This window comes from Erpetoichthys calabaricus, chromosome 2 (genome assembly GCF_900747795.2).
Source record: "Erpetoichthys calabaricus chromosome 2, fErpCal1.3, whole genome shotgun sequence".
Taxonomy (NCBI): domain Eukaryota; kingdom Metazoa; phylum Chordata; class Cladistia; order Polypteriformes; family Polypteridae; genus Erpetoichthys; species Erpetoichthys calabaricus.
In genome coordinates this window covers 187,538,209-187,555,629 of record NC_041395.2, presented here as the reverse complement: position 1 = coordinate 187,555,629, position 17,421 = coordinate 187,538,209, and the positions used below count along the sequence as shown (strand labels likewise).

The 17,421-nt window shown below is 38.6% G+C and overlaps 1 protein-coding gene across 1 annotated transcript; it reads left to right on the top strand.

Moving 5' to 3' along the window:
- Window positions 1-295: 295 nt before the first annotated feature.
- Window positions 296-15,520, top strand: rplp2l (ribosomal protein, large P2, like). The gene is made up of 5 exons (XM_028794905.2): window positions 296-404; window positions 1,610-1,733; window positions 4,022-4,070; window positions 12,980-13,084; window positions 15,411-15,520. The coding sequence occupies exons 2-5, from the start codon at window positions 1,611-1,613 to the stop codon at window positions 15,485-15,487; spliced, it is 354 nt and encodes a 117-aa protein (XP_028650738.1). The 5' UTR covers window positions 296-404; window position 1,610; the 3' UTR covers window positions 15,488-15,520.
- The last annotated feature ends 1,901 nt before the right edge of the window (window positions 15,521-17,421 follow it).

Below are 17,421 nucleotides of genomic sequence, written 5' to 3'. Positions count from 1 at the left end.
TTCCAGCTGTTTCTTTCATCATTTCGTCTCATTTCTTGTCGTTTACGACTTTCTTCATTCTCATCTTCACTATTTATTTTAACCGTATTTTATGATCTAGTTTCGGTGGATAATGCTCTTCCGCCGCTTTGCCACACCTGCTCCAAGAGCTCATAACTGCTTCCGAGTAGCGTTTTGTATTTTTCTTATCTGTTGACTTTGTTGGAGCAGGTTAGACATAGCAAAGCCCAATCACAAGTTAGGTTATTCGATTTTTTTAGTCCCTTGTTTGATTGGTGGATTTTCTTTCAATAGCATTTGCTGTTACTCCGGGGGTCTTGTTGCTCCCATTTCCGCCGCTAGCTCTTGTCCTTTTCCGCCTCAAACTCGCCGGTGGTTAGACTAGTTTCTTCAGTTTCATTCAGGCAAGTGGAGAAACTCTTGTTAAAATAAAGCTACAGCTCATATATTTGTTTTCCGTCATTTTCTAAGAAGCACCCCATTCTTAGCTTGTTAAAACTTAATGGTAATGCAACTATATAATGTATATACATATGCATAATTTGAGTGAATCGTAACCTGTGGCGACCGCGTGGTCGTTCACTAGCGGTTGCTGAGCCGAGTCTTCTAATACATCTGGTTTACAGACTCATTTGTTTTTCTGCTATGCAGAATCAGACCCGTCTTCTTTATTATCTGTTGTAAATTTCACTTTCTGCCCTTGTTTGATTTTTGGTAAAAATGTACGAGTGTCCAGAGTTTATCATTAGCAGGGGTTATTTAAAAAGACTCTGTTACGGATATAGTTTATTTGTAATTCATTAATATAAAATTCCACTTGGGCAGATGCATTAGGCAATAAATGTCGATTGTTCTTGAATGTAAAGTTTGAAGCTCATTTCTAAAGAAAATTCGAAAAATCTCTTAACCGAAGAATGAAAACGGCATAATCGTATTTGCTCATCGTGTACAAATTTTTCTACAATGTAAGATGAACATTCGTTTTACATCTGCAATTTCGAGAATGAAATAGTATCTTCATCTATGTCTAACTGGGTTGCATTATTTTTCTGTACCTTGATTGACTATAATTGATACTTCTTTTAGATATGTTTAGTACTTTCTGTCATGTAGCAACAACAACAAAAAAAAAAATAGAAAATGGTGCTTTTACTTATATAACCCCTTATAAATTTCAGGGTCATGGATGTCAGAGTATATAACCTGACAGTACTGGGTGCAAGGAAGGAACCAACAGTGAATAAGACACAAGCCCATAACATCACAATGAATCATGAGGCAAATGTAGAATATGTATTTAAGCAAATGAACAGTACATACCTGTTTGTAATGTGAAAGGAAAACCAGAGTACCCACAGAAACACCAACATGATGAGAATATGTAAGTGCTGCACAGACAATGTCTGGGCCAGACTTTGAGGAATACACGATACTCCAAATGTCAAACAGCATTATCTGCTGTGCTACAGAGCTGTCATATCATAAGTTTAGTACATTTGGGAGGAAAAAAACAAATAATCAAAGGATGAGCATTTAGAGGTCCACCAGTTCAGGTTCAATCTGAAAAGGGCAATAAAGATGTAATGTGCCTATATTTTTATATTTTCAGAATGCGCTACGTTGCTGCTTACTTGCTTGCAGTCCTAGGGGGCAATGAAAGCCCCAGTTCGAAAGACCTAAAGAAGATCCTTAGCAGTGTTGGTATTGAAGCAGAAGATGTGCGAATGGATAAGGTATGATTTTTTTATTCGTGTATTTTCTAAAATCCTGAGCACCATAATAGAGGGTTTTGTGCATTACATAAGGCTAATCATATTCTGAAATCATGGGGACTGCCAGAGATTAGAATGTGCTGTATCACTGTCCATCTTTCTGCAGGTCTTCATGGGTTTTCAAAAGAGAAAACAATTAATTAATATTGAAATGATCAGTGAGTTTTTGTTTTATTAATTTAGCAGATACCTTTATCCCAGGCAAACAATGTATAAAATATTGTAACAAGAAAGTACAAAGTGAAAAGCAAGAAAACAAAACTTTAAAGTAGAATGCAGGCAATTTAATGATACAGTTAAGCCAAAGGCAAGATGAAAAAAAGAATTTTTAATATCTTGTGCTTGAAGTTGCAAAGAGTAGCATTTATATATCTAAGAGGCAATCAGATGGGAGGGAAGGAAGACTGAGCTGCTAAAGATGCTTTTGTTATATAGGTTGTTTTCAAGACATTGATCCTAAAGCTGTCATGTTCACAAAATACAACTATAGTACTTTGTGGGTGCTGTGTTTGTCCCTTCCTACTCACCCAATTGTCATCTCCACATGAAGTACAAATCTGACCAAAAATGAATAATCAACAGGTTACACAGAGCTTCAGGACATGTTTTCATCTGAACCTTAATTGGTGTTAGCAACCAAAATGTGTAGACTATACATATTTATAACCAGAGTAAAAGACATATCAAATTTTAATACATAATTCATATGAAAACATGGTGATAGCCACCATGCCATATACAGTACATTCCATCTAAATTTTTTACTCATATTTGAATATTTGGTACTTGTGTACTAAACGGACAGCAGTGAAACCTCCCATTATGTTATGAATTCGTCAAAACACTTCTGTTTTCCTTTGTCATGCCATCCGTCTATTAACAGTCTTCTCCTGTTGGCACAAAACATTGTTTTTTAATCTCTGGAGCGTTTTGTACAAATGTTAAGAAGAAACGTATTTTTAAAAAAAACGGTATTTGTGTACTAACATAGGGGGAGGTTTTCTGGCGTCTGTTTAGTACCCAAGTACCAAATGTTTTCTTAATTCATATTATTTTTCAGCCACTGACCTTTCCTAGAAATTCCTACATGATCCCTTATTTGAAGCAGCACAGCAATAAAGATGGGCCAGTGTATGAGCACAATTACCCATATTTATGATCAAGTCCAGTAATGGTCCCAAATCTGTGTCTTCTGACATACTCAGAGTATGCAAAGTTGTTTCAATCTTTTGGCATGGAAAGAATGACCGCAAACTGCAAGAGCACTGAATCGTGCCAGTATCTGCACAACAGAAATGAAAGCCAAGTTCTTCGTATCAAGTGAATGGCAGGGATTTGGTAGCCTAGACAGATAAATAATGGTTAGCGAGTTGCTAGTCCAGTCATCTGGTACTGTGGAAATGTAAACAAAAAAATGCCTGTGTTGCTGGCTACGTAAAATCATGCACACCACTGCACGTTTGTTGAAAGTGTTATTTTCATTTTCCTAACACTTGTATCCATAACATGACATGTCAGTTACTTTTGTAGTAACCAGTATACTAAACCGTGCAACCATAGTGTTAAGGCTAATAAGAAAGTTTGCACAGCAAAGGAGTGATAGAGCTTATTTTTTCTTCGTAAGATATTAAGTCAGATTTTGATCACATTTTTTAAATTAACAAAAGAAATTAAACAGCAAAAAATATTGGCCTGATTGCTACACAGCTATCAACCTGTGCAGTAGCTGCATTAGCCAATGTCACCAGAACAGCACAAGGCTGGCTATTGAAACAAATTCATACTTTTTCTAACTTTTAAATCATTGACATCATAGCCAAACCACTTTTATAGGTAGGAATGGTTCTGTGTTGATTCTTTTCCATTAAGTGAAAAAACACTTCACTGGCTTTCTCAAATTTAGTACCTTCAGGCAAAAAAGTGTGTCTCCCCTTGTTTTGGTGGTGGGTGAAGATCAAAAAGTGTTCCATGGTGATCTCATCACATTAAGTAATTTTTTACTTTTTTTGACTGGCTCTTGTTTTAACAGCTCTTGTTTGATTTGCCTTTCTTCAATACCTGTAGCAATGCAAATAATCATGATTACATCTTCAATTAAGTTTTAATTTTGAAATGTGTATACAACAATAAGAAAATTGTCATTCTTTATATGAAGCATGCATTTGGTTGCTTGAACTGCCCAAACTGAATTCTTTTATCTCAGGCCGTAGTATCTGTCATTTTGAATATGCACATTGTTGTTCTTGTAGGTCATCAAAGAGCTTAATGGAAAGAAAGTTCAAGATGTCATTGATCAGGGTAAGTATGATGTTTGTGTTGTTTGCTATTTTGTTTAATTTCATCTATTGAGCAAACTGAATAAATATTAAGTACTTTATACTATATATTTAGATGTTTCTATCACTGTTGCTCAGTGGCATTTATCATGACATATCAAGTTTATATCTGTTAATTCTGGCATTGTTTAGATTGGGGAGGAATTCTATACTTGCTCAATAAGTTCATGCAAGATTTACACTCTATCTATCTATCTATCTATCTATCTATCTATCTATAGGTCAAGCAGTCTGCATGTGAAATTGACAGCTACTGTCATAGTTTTGTTTCCTTAGAACACTGCTTCTTAAACTATGCCCATTTTAGGTCACGTATTGTATGAATTATTAATATTGTTGTGTAGGGTCATGATTGTCAAAGTACTTAATTTGAAAGAGTTGCATATAGTTTGCAGATTTTTTTGTGTTGGGTTGCTTTGGGCAGTTAAAGCAAATGGGATTGCGTCATTACTACCTACATAGGCGATTCTCCAAGGGGGACATACTCGGGCACCCTTCTCTACACCCAATAGAATGACAGTCAGCAGTGACTCTGTAAGGGGGATCCCAAAGGGGTGATGGTCAGTAGTGATTTTCCAAGGGGAACAGGATGACAGTCAACAGCAATTCTGGGTCTCGGAGGCAGAAATGAGACAAAACTGGGCTGTGAGAAAAAAAAAAGTTTAAAAATCACTGATGAAGGTTCAGTAACTGGAACACTATTTCTTTTAGCATAAAACAAGTGTGTATAAAAATAAATGTCGGTATAAATAAATTAGAAATAAACCAATTTTACTGACCATTAAATTAATATTTTCCCCATAAATATAAAAGTAGCTAAATATTACACAGTTATCAACATTTAAGTTGTATTAACTAGGGCTGTATGATTTTGGAAAATATCTTATTGTGATGTATTGTTATTTTTATTATCCTAAAGGAGTAGTCATCAGAACACGAGCTCACAAGATCTAGTATTGTCCATATACATAGTAAAAAATCCTGCAAAGTGATGTAATTAAGTTTGTCTTTTGACTTTTATTAAGATGTTTATTACATACCATATGCCTATAGGGGTGAATGGCAATGCTATCCACTGCACAGCAGTGCATATTACGTATGTGTCATGCTGGCTTGATTTTACGGAGCATCTTTTGTGCAGGAGAGTTCTAACCCACTTGAAGACCACAAAATGACTGTTTTAAAGTCAACAGTTTGAAATGGCAAGAGAGGACAAGAAATGGTCAGCTGTGGTGCGAAGTGTAATTGTGAAAGAAGGCAAACTTTAATACATTTGAGTAGCACATATAATGGTTGGACAAAACAGTTCACTCCTAGTTATTGCTCATATTATGCAGGTTAAGCAACATTAGTAACATTTTTGCCAAGTTTTGTGAAAACTGCTTTTTTGGAGATTGATTGTTAAGCATTGTGTGTTCATGATGTACATTTAGTGTTACGAATATGCGGGATGAACGTCGCAATTTGTGTTTTTGCATATGTTTAAAAATAGGTAATGAATTATTGTGCATAATTAATACATTTATTACAAAGTTCAGTAATTTTCAGGTCAGTAATTTTTTCACAGTCAAGGTATATATTAGTTTGCCACATGAAATTGCATTTAAAAAAGAAGCATATTTTACAAATTGTAAAACATAATTAGCCCGCTCTTGCATTTAACATTGGGGCTAATGGGTACCAGAGTCTTAATGTAACAAAAAGCCTTAAAACTAACTGAATATATCAACTTTGAAGTGGCAAAGATTTCAGATTAAGAAAATGTGCCTTTTGCATTCTGAGGTGTGCTTGTGACGTTAAAAGTACATTGGAAATAATACTTTTTACCACAGACTCTTTGTACTATTTTCTGAGGTGAAGATTAATTTCTTGTTTGCTTTTCTAATTGCAGTGGGTGGAGCTATAAGAACCCATGGCATGCCATATGCACATTTATACAAATGCTGATAACCTGAAAAAGGCAGATTTTGTTATAGAGTAGACTGAAGTGCCCCACACCTATTCTAAATTTTTTTGATAGTAATAAAAGTAGAAAGGACAATGTTTTTGACACCCACTAATACCAATCAGTCTGTAAATACATAAGGATAACATGTAGACTCCATGTAGAACGTGACCCATGAGGCACGAATGACAGCTCTGCACTACACTGTTTTGCGATATGTGTAATCTCAAAACTTGGATTGTCTTGAAAAATGGATGCATTCGGTAAGTTTTAAGGCTTTTTATCACGTTAGGACTCCTGTACTGATTAGCTCCATTATTACATATTTTATAAAATTCATAGAATGTGCTTCACTTTTCAGTGTCTTTTCATGAGGCAAACAAGTATACAGTATATACAGTGCACCCGGAAAGTATTCACAGCGCATCACTTTTTCCACATTTTGATAGATAGATAGATAGATAGATAGATAGATAGATAGATAGATAGATAGATAGATAGATAGATAGATAGATAGATAGATAGATAGATAGATAGATAGATAGATAGATCTTTATTGTCATTGTCACTTTTACAAAGGAACAACGAAATTGAAGGTGCAATCGACTCAGTGTGAGGAATAAGAGTTAAAAAGACAAGAAGACAGAATATAATAACAAACCAAATAGTAATAAATATACAAATTGCACTTGTTGACTTACGGTCTATATTGCACATTGGAAGAATAATATGGAGCAGTTTTATTTTGAGCTCAGGGCCATGATTGCTTTCGGATAAAAGCTGTTTTTAAGGCGGTTTGTCCTAGTTTTCATAGCTCTGTATCTCTTGCCCGATGGCAAAAGCTGGAAGAGGCAATGACCGGGATGTGATGAGTCCTGTGAAATGTCTACTGCTTTTTTGCGGCTTCGGGAGGTGTAGATTTGTTCCAGAGTGGGGAGGGTACAACCAATTGTTCTCTCCGCTATCCTGACGACCCTGTGGAGCGCTTTCTTTTCTGAGGAAGTGCAGCTGCCGTACCACACACACAGTCCGTACGTGAGCACACTCTCGATGGAACAATGATAAAAAGCAAGGAGCAGATTTTTTGGGAGGTGGTTCTTCCTGAGAATTCTCAGAAAATACAGTCTCTGTTGTGCCTTCTTTAGCAGCTCCTTGGTGTTGGCACTCCAGGTCAGGTCATCCTCCAACTCCATACCCAGAAACCTGAACACCGGGACCCTCTCCACACATGCCCCGCCAATGATGAGTGGCTGGATGTCAGTTTTGTTTTTCCTAAAGTCAATAACAAGCTCCTTTGTTTTTTTGTTGTTGATGAGCAGGTTATTGACTGTGCACCACTCTGACAGTCGCTCCACCTCGTCCCTGTATGCTAGCTCACCCTCCTTGCCCGAGATGAGTCCGACCACCGTCATGTCATCCGCAAACTTTATAATCTTGTTGCTATGGTGAGTGAGGACACAGTCATATGTGTAGAGGGTGTAGAGGAGCGGGCTGAGCACACAACCCTGCGGCGTCCCAGTGTTGAGGCTGAGAGCAGTGGATGTGTGGAGACCCAGCCTGACCCTCTGGGAGCGACCCGACAGGAAGTCCAGTATCCAACTGCAGGTGAGTGATGGAAGTCCCAGATCTGCCAGTTTGGACACCAGTTGTTGTGGGAGGATGGTGTTAAACGCCGAGCTGAAGTCTACAAAGAGCAGTCCGGCGTAACTCCCCTGCTGCTCCAGGTGGGTCAGGGCAGCATGAAGGGCTGTGGCCACAGCATCCTCCGTGGATCTCTTTGCTTTGTAAGCAAATTGAAATGGGTCCAGGTCTGCTGGCAGGCAGGCGATGATATGACTCCGCACCAGTTTCTCAAAGCACTTCATGATGACAGATGTGAGTGCCACTGGGTGGAAATCATTCAGACTGTTCGTGTTGGATTTTTTCAGCAGCGGAACAATGATTGAGGACTTGAGGCAGGATGGGACAGTGGCCTGGGACAGGGACTGGTTGAAAATCCTGGTGAAGATTCCGGCCAGTTGATCTGCACAGTCTTTCAGCACCCGTCCAGCCACACCGTCTGGTCCTGCAGCCTTCCTCGGGTTCACTTTCCTCATCACCCGCCTCACCTCACACTCTTCCACTGTGAGTATATTGCTGTTGTGAACAGGCTGTTGTGATGGAGCTGCTGTTGGTGTCGCCTCAAAGCGGGCGAAGAAGATGTTTAGCTCCTCTGCCAGAGAAGCGTCTCCCTCAGTGGCCAAGGAGTTGCTGGATTTGTAGCCGGTGATGTGCTGGACACCCTGCCACACCTGCCTGGTGTTGTTACTCCTCAGATGATCTTCTATCCTCCTTCTGTATGCTGCCTTGGCCTCTCGGATGCCTCTCTTCAGGTTCGCTCTGGCTACACTGTAAAGAGCCCCATCTCCAGACCTGAAAGCAGTATTCCTAGCTTTCAGCAGACTCTGGACATCCCTCGTCATCCAGGGCTTCCTGTTAGGATAAATCCTTATGCGTCTGTCCCTGGTGACGTTGTCCGTGCAGAACCTGATGTAATCCAGGACTGCCGTAGTGTGGTACTCCAAGTCTTGGTGATAGAAAACCTCCCAATCGGTTCTCTGGAAGCAGTCCTGCAACTGTTGGGAGGCCTCCTCGGGCCATATGGTAACAGTCCTGGTCATAATGGGAGCTTGTTTCCTGAGGGGAGTATATGCAGGGATTAGAAGCAGAGATGTATGATCAGACTGGCCAAGGTGTGCTAGGGGTTTAGCCCTATAGGCCTGTCTGATGTTTGTGTACAACTTGTCCAGTGTTTTTACTCCCCTGGTTGCACACTTTATGTGTTGATGGAATTGAGGGAGAACTGCTTTCAGATCTGCATGATTAAAGTCCCCAGAAATGATGTGAACAGCCTCAGGATACTTGGTCTGTTTACTGCTGATGGTGTCATGCAAAAGCCCCAGAGCCAAGTTAGCATTAGCATCTGGTGCTATGTACACAGCAGTTAGCATTATAGCATTGAATTCACGGGGGAGGTATATGGGTCTGCATTTAATTGTCATAAACTCCACATCTGGAGGGCAGTGTCTGGTGACTATGGTGGAATTTGTGCACCAGCTATTGTTCACATAAATGCACAGCCCCCCTCCTCTCTTCTTACCGGATTGCTCTGTCCTGTCTTGCCTGTGTGCTGTGTGGCCTGCTATCTCGATCGCCCTGTCCGGTATGAGTGGATTAAGCCACGTCTCTGTGATCAGCAATATGCAGCAGTCCCTGATGATCTTTTCCGTTGCAATCCGCAGCTGCCACTCGTCCAGTTTGTTTGCCAGCGACCTCACATTTGAGGAGAAAATGCTTGGAAGTAGTGGTTTGTGTGGCTGCTTCCTTAGCCTCACTAGCACGCCGCCTCGGCACCCCCTCTTTTGTTTACATTCTTTGCGCCACCGCCGGCTCCTCGAAGCTGGGATTGTAATCCACGGAGAGCCCGGTGTTCGTGCGATGTCATCTGGAATGTTGTGGACGCGGAGAAACTTGGAGGTCGAGCAACTCTCGCTCCGTAAACCGATAGATAAAATATCCTGCCGGCTATACGTGTATTTATCCAGGCAGGGTGGAGAAAACACAATCTGAGTCGGAGAGCACACAGCCGCAGCGTCTAAGCGCGCCGCCATTGTATTATGTTACAGCTAGGGCTGCATGATTAATCTTTTTTTTCTCATGATAACGATATTTATGACCCACGATCAGTTAATAAATATCGTCGCGATTTTACAGTATAAATACCAAACTGTTTTTTATGGGCTGAGTTTACGGATTGGACTGCGTCACTATGACGTTACTGTGTCTAGATTGCAAGCGCTTTCTGAAGCAGTAGAAGTCAATAGCAGCAATAACAGTCAGTCAGAATAAACATATGATGGCGGAGCAACGTGAGGAAGGTGCAGAAGTGCGATCGTTAGTTCCTAAAAAGGGGTCATACTCAGTTGTCTGGAACTATTTCGATTTCGAGGAATGTGATGTTGATCAGGTACGAGTCTTGTGCAAACTTTGCTCCTGTTCCGTCCAAACGTCCCAAGGTAACACAACAGACCTCATCAACCACCTTAAAAGCCACCACAAAGTACACTATCAAGAATTTCAACGACTGAAGGCACAAACAGCAACAACAAAAAATTACCAGCCATCCACAACACAGACAACAATATCAGGGACATTGTTCAACGCAATACCATATCTGCATAGCTCGCAAAGACAACGGGAAATAACAGAGGCGATCACGTACCATATAGCCAAGGATATGTGTCCAATAACCACAGTGAGCAGTGAGGGGTTTAAAAAAATGATCGCAACACTTGATAAAAGATATAGCATTCCCTCACGCAACCATTTTTCCAATGTTGCGCTGCCCTCGCTGTATGCGAAATGCCGAAAAGAAATAGAAAGAGAAATTCTCAGGCTCAGCCTTGAATATTTTGCTGCCACGACCGACTTATGGTCAAGCAGAACTGCAGAACCGCATTTGAGCTTGACAGTTCATTTTATTGACAGCGAGTTTGAGATGAAAAGCAAGCTTTTGCAAACTTCGTTTTTCCCACAAGACCATACAGCGGAGTTTATTGCAGTCGGCCTCAAAGAAGCGATATGATTAGGGCAGCATCTGTGAATAACTGGCCGAGGCTACACTGCTTTGGTCACAGACTTCATTTACCAAAGGAATAATCGTCATTATTAATCGTGATAATCATTTTTTCTGTTATCGTGCAGCCCTAGTTACAGCCTTATTCCAAAATGGATTAAATTCATTTTTTTCCTCAGAATTCTACACATAACACCCCATAATGACAATGTGAAAAACGTTTACTTGAGGTTTTTGCAAATTTATTAAAAAATAAAAAAAATGAGAAATCACATGTACAGTTAGGTCCATAAATATTTGGACAGAGACAACTTTTTTCTAATTTTGGTTCTGTACATGACCACAATGAATTTTAAATGAAACAACTCAGATGCAGTTGAAGTGCAGACTTTCAGCTTTAATTCAGTGGAGTGAACAAAACGATTCATTAAAAATGTGAGGCAACTAAAGCATTTTTTTTAACACAATCCCTTCATTTCAGGGGCTCAAAAGTAATTGGACAATTGACTCAAAGGCTATTTCATGGGCAGGTGTGGGCAAGTCCGTCATTCTGCCATTATCAATTAAGCAGATAAAAGGCCTGTAGTTGATTTATCCTGACTAGTCTCCCAGTTCCTGCTGCTGAAAAACATCCCCACAGCATGATGCTGCCACCACCATGCTTCACTGTAGGGATGGTATTGGCCTGGTGATGAGCGGTGCCTGGTTTCCTCCAAACGTGACGACTGGCATTCACACCAAAGAGTTCAATCTTAGTCTCATCAGACCAGAGAATTTTCTTTCTCGGGGTCTGACAGTCCTTCAGGTGCCTTTTGGCAAACTCCAGACGGGCTGCCATGTGCCTTTTAAAGGGGTGGCTTCTGTCTGGCCAGTCTACCATACAGGCCTAATTGGTGGATTGCTGCAGAGATGGTTGTCTTTCTGGAAGGTTCTCCTCTCTCCACAGAGGACCTCTGGAGCTCTGGCAGAGTGACCATCGGGTTCTTGGTCACCTCCCTGACTGAGCTTCATGGCAAAGGCTGTGAATACTTATGTACATGTACTTTCTCAATTTTTTAATTTTTAATAAATTTGCAAAAATCTCAACTTTTTTCACGTTATCATTATGGGGTGTTGTGTGTAGAATTCTGAGGAAAAAATGAATTTAATCCATTTTGGAATAAGGCTGTAACATAACAAGTGATGCGCTGTGAATACTTTCCGGATGCACTGTATATTAGCACATTTAACACAGTGTCTTAATGTGCTCAGATCATTCTACAGTATATGAATATATGAGCTTTAAATCTTTTCTAATTATATTTTGACACTTCTGTCCTATACACACTTGCACAGAAACAGTGTAACTTAATCAAATAATATTATGTGGATGACTGATTGAGAAACTGTTTGCACAAAGCTGCATCCGTGCTCCACAAAAATGAATGATTTATGCCAGTTTCTAAAAATCTTTGTGTGACAGATAGATACTTTATTAATCCCAAGGGGAAATTCACATACTCCAGCAGCAGCATACTGATAAAAACAATATTAAAGAGTGATAAAAATGCAGGTATATCGGACAGTAACTTTGTATAATGTTAACGTTTACCCCCCTGGGTGGAATTGAAGAGTCACATAGTGTAGGGGAGAAACGATCTCCTCAGTCTGTCAGTGGAGCAGGACAGTGACAGCAGTCTATCACTGAAGCTGCTCCTCTGTCTGGAGATGATAGTGTATTTTGTGTTTAGTTGTTCAGCTTTCTTGATCACTTATGCCTAAAAAAATCTGATTGCAGCCTTGAACATATATTTCATCAAGGCATCTTAATGTTGTTGGATATTTGATAGTAGCAGGCAGACTATGGAGTGGTTGAGCATTTCTCTTGTAGTAGCTAGAAATAATTCATAAAAATATTGCTTTTTGAACATAGAGTAGTATTCAGAAACAAAGTAGTGTGTTGTGTATGTTATAGTAATTCTTCCATAGGCTAATAAATAATTGTTTTCAATTCTTTCTTTTAAATTGTATTTTACCCTAGGCTGTATCCATAGTAAATGTTCTGCTGCTGGGACATTTGAAACCTGATTTTTGTATTTTTCTTTTCCCATACCCTTCCAACCCAGTCCATTTAAAATGCCCACTGGCTAAAACTGTACCAGTTGGGTTTCGCTTGTGGACTAGAGTGAACATTAGTGGTACCTCTGTAATCCTGGGCAAAAAACATTTTACTGTCCTATATACTGGGGTGCCTCTACATCATAAAATTTAGCTAATAGTAATCACCAATAAACTGTTCTTTACTCATATAATACTTGCCATTTATATCTAGGCTATAGCAAGTTGTCCTGTGTGAGTACTGGAGGCACGGCAGCAGTCTCAAGTTCTGCTGGAGCAGCAGCAACTGCTTCCACTGGTGGTGCTACGCCAGCTGCAGGTAAGATTGTTTTGGTGTTTAATTTAAGGTAAAATACCAAAATCAAATATATGGTCTTATATAAGTATCTTTATATATGATACACCCCATGGGTGCATATCAGATAGATTCAGTAGTTATTAAAAGATACTTTCAGTTTCAAAGTGATGCTGCAGTTGTGACCCGCTGGTCTGGCTACTTTGAGCAGCTGTTTAAAGCTGATTCTCCAGCTAGGATGTTGGACATCTCTTGGGTCCATGGTTTTTGAGGTGGATCCTCTAATTAGCTGTGAAGCTCCCAATCTTGCTGAGATTGCACAGGTGGTGAATTAGCAGAGGGTAGGGAAGGCTGCATGGATCTGTGGTATCCAGGGTGAAATTATCCAGACTGGGGATAAAGCTGTCCTCCTGGCATTGCAAGCAATCTTTGCCTCCATTTGGGAGACAGGTGTCATCCCAACCAACTGGAAAACAGGACTTGACCCTATATGGAAAGGGAAAGGTGATCACCCTAATTGAGGCAAGTATGGGGAGATGACACTGCTCTTAGTGCTGGGTAAGGTCCTTGCTAGGGTCATTCTCAATAGGATCAAAGATCACTTGCTCACCTATCTGCGACGAGCTGCCTGGTTTTTATGCCTAAGAAGTCTAACATTGACCACATTCTGGCACTGAGGGTTTTCATCGAGCAGCCTTTGTTGATTTTCATAAAGCATTCTAATCTGTTGATTGAGCTGCCCTGACTTCACGGGATCTCCCCTGAAGTTGCTGGATGTCACGGCTTGCCTGTACAGTTAGTACTATGAGTGCTGTGCAAAATAGAGGCAGAACCTCTTCATATTTCCCCACTTTGATTCTGGGCTTCATCAGGGTTTTCCAAAAACTGGCACATAGGCCAGTTCCTGGTTTGGAAAAGCATCCCATAATCTCATGAATGTTCAGCTAGTCTTTCACGTCATAACCCAAACTTGTGCTGATTTCATCAGTTTTGCCAGCCTTGAAATATTTGATGTTTCTAGGAATTTGCTTGAGTTTAGTGTACACAAAACATAGCACAGCTGTTTCTTCCAATTCGTTTGGAGTGATCTTAAGCAGCAAGATATCTGCTTTATGAACTACATACAGTATACCAAGGTTAACATGCTTTTTTAAGCTGGAAATAAAAACACAAGCAATAGTTAAGGTTACCTTCTTATCAACATTTGGATCTACTAAATATTAAAAGTCTGGCACACTGTATCTGGAAGATTTTTAGATTTTCATCCCAAATCCATAAAGATGTGTTGGTTAAATGGCAATTTCATTAATGGCCTTGGGAAACTGAATGAGACTGTATTGGACTAATGCCTTTTCCAGGGCTGTTTTCTGCCTTGTGTCTAATTTTGTCGTGATCTCGGGCTCTGGCTTCCTGTGAACACAATTAAGTGGGTATAAGAGAATGTTATGTAAATGTGAAAAGGGTGTTCCAAACCATTTATTGTTGATTATAGCATTCTACAAATGATATTGCCATCCCTGCCTTATTTTTTACATTTAAATAGAGACTGTAAAATTAACTCCAATATTTCTTTTACTGAATTAGTATAATTTAATTATGAAACAGTGAAAATGTCACTAAAGTCCACATTTTTCATTTATAGAAAGTGCATGTCTACAATGAAATGTGTTTCCTTCCACCAGTTGGTTTCTGCCATGCAGTTGCTGCTACTAGAATACACAGACTATACAAATTAAGTGTAAATGGTAAATAGTTAAATAGTAATTAAAATGCAAAATGGGCAGAACTGAATCTGTATAAAGTTCTAGCTAAATAATTTTGAAAGCTACTAGATCCAGAAATGTTGAAAAAATGGAATATAATTAATTCTGTTTGAGCTTAAGGTGATACAGTATGTTGTAAAGCTAAGAAATCATCTCTGCCTATATAAAAGATAAAAACAGCTATAATCAAGAGGCACAACACAATGTATCTCTGGCAGTGTGTCTCTTATTTGAAAACAGGCCCGCTGTTCTGTTGAATCCAGGTGTGGGTTGCAGTGTAGTGACTGAAGAGAGAAGGGAAACTTTTTAATTTGAACAGGTTGGTCAGAGAGCCACAGTTTATTCACACTACAGAATATGGAAATTGTAAATCTCCCACATCACCATTGTCTATTGTCCAATTTAGGACACTACTCTGAAATTAATCACTCCCTGTACTTTCCTAACTTCTCTTCCCTTCAGTTTCCTATTGTGTGTTTTTGCTATTTCACGTACTGTACATAGACCACATTTAGGCTAAGAGTTATAGATCTTTATAGTTTACCCCTGAATTGGAACCCTTTACAAAATTGTGTTTTATCTTTTAGCTGAAGAGAAGAAAGAGGAGAAAAAGGAAGAATCTGAAGAATCTGATGGTGATATGGGATTTGGACTTTTTGACTAGGCATTCATTATCAATTATAATAAATGTTTTTTTTTACTAAAACTTTCCCAGTGTGTTGCTATTATTTCTGGTTAGTATATTGAGCTCCTGCTTCAGACTACAGTATGACAACATCAGCTACAATGGGTGCTTTTCTTCTATTCTGACTGACTGTAACTTAATGCTGTAGGCTATAACTACTTTTGTGTGCTGTCAAACTCAAAAAAATCACTTTGTTCGAAACACCTAGTTCCTCATGTATATTAAAACAAAAGGAAGACAGAACAGAAACAGAGAACTATGAAAAAGCTTTGCATCATTCATTTTCTAGTTTTAGATAGGACAAGATGCTACCTTTTCGATTGTGTCTTAGAGGATTATGAGTAATTCTAAGAAAATAAAATCAAATGCATGGACTTACTGGACATGCAGTGAAATTAGTTTAGTATTACAGTGGGCATATTTTACAAATATGTGTTCATTTTATTTATAAAGAACCTGGTGATAGTTACACTATATAAAACACATTGGTATGCTGGTCTGTTCTTGAATAGCTATTGTACCAGATTAAAAGTTGTACTAGTGCAATATTAAAAATATACTTTTATTTATACAACCAAACACAAACTAAGGTTGTTTTGTTTTTAACAATTAGTTATGATGTAGCTTCCCATAAAACACGTTATATGCAAAGTAAAGAAATATTATTTAATGTAATGCATAGCATCAATTCTAAATGAAACTATGTGCAACCATTTCTGGAGAATGTTTGGAAAGAAGTTGCCTTTGCTCAGACATGCTACAAACTGTTCTAGCCTCTACTGTCTTAATTGAGTGGTGGTTCCTTTTTTGAGTGGAAGAAAGAATGTATTTTGCATGTTTACATTTAAGCAAGGATCATTTTTTCCCCATTTTTGTTACATTCTTGTCAAATAAAATGTCAGTTTATTGCCTTTCTTTGAGAAAATAAGCCAGATTTTCATATAGAAAATAAATAAAACACATTTTACATACTATGTGGCAAAGGATAGGACTCGACAGTGAAAATGACTGGAATGTTGGCAAAAATGTCTGATTTTTTTTTTTTTTTTTTTTACTTGCTTATTGTATCCGCCTTGAATAATATGTATAGTGTGTATAAGATGGTGGTAAATGTTTTTGATTATCAAGTAATAATACATATAACATGAACAAAATCACTCTTATTCCAGAATGTGCAGTGACATAAGTGACTAAAATGATTGTTTGAGCTATGACTAAACATTAAGTTTACAATAATACAAATCAAAATACTGTATGTTTCAAGATGATTGGTCATTCAGCCAACAGAACATCTAAAACTCTCACCTTGTCTTCTTTCAAGTGACTCCTTGCTTGACAATTTGCACAGCTGCATTTATATTGGAGACTTACAAAGGAGGACCTGTGCAGCAGTTTCTTGTAATTGACCATTTTCATTCAGAAGAAACAATTTGTCACTGTAGTTGGTAGTAAATTCCCAACAGTTGATGGAAGTTGAATATGTTTTTCTTGTGTATTATTACTGTTAAATATTACTGTTGTACCTCTTTATGATCCCTACATATATGTAACATTACTTTTGAGTGAAGCATACTGAATATGAAATCAACAGTAAAGGGGTTACTTACTTGTGACAAATGCACTAGAACGTTTAGGGAGATGGTGAATAGTTGCATTCATGTTCTCATGGTTGTTACCTTTTCTGTACACTAGGTAATTTTTGCTTTATGTCTGGCTATATACATGAATGAATAATTTGTACAATATGTAGTTCTTTTGTGCACTTTGTCAAATTGCTAACTAAACTAAGCAATATAGGTATCAACTCTATGCTGTCCTCTCAACACTGACTTCCAGTTCAGAAACTTTACAACTTTTTTAATGTTTATACACACAAGTGATAAAGTGACCGTTTTGAAATAATGCTGCATTTC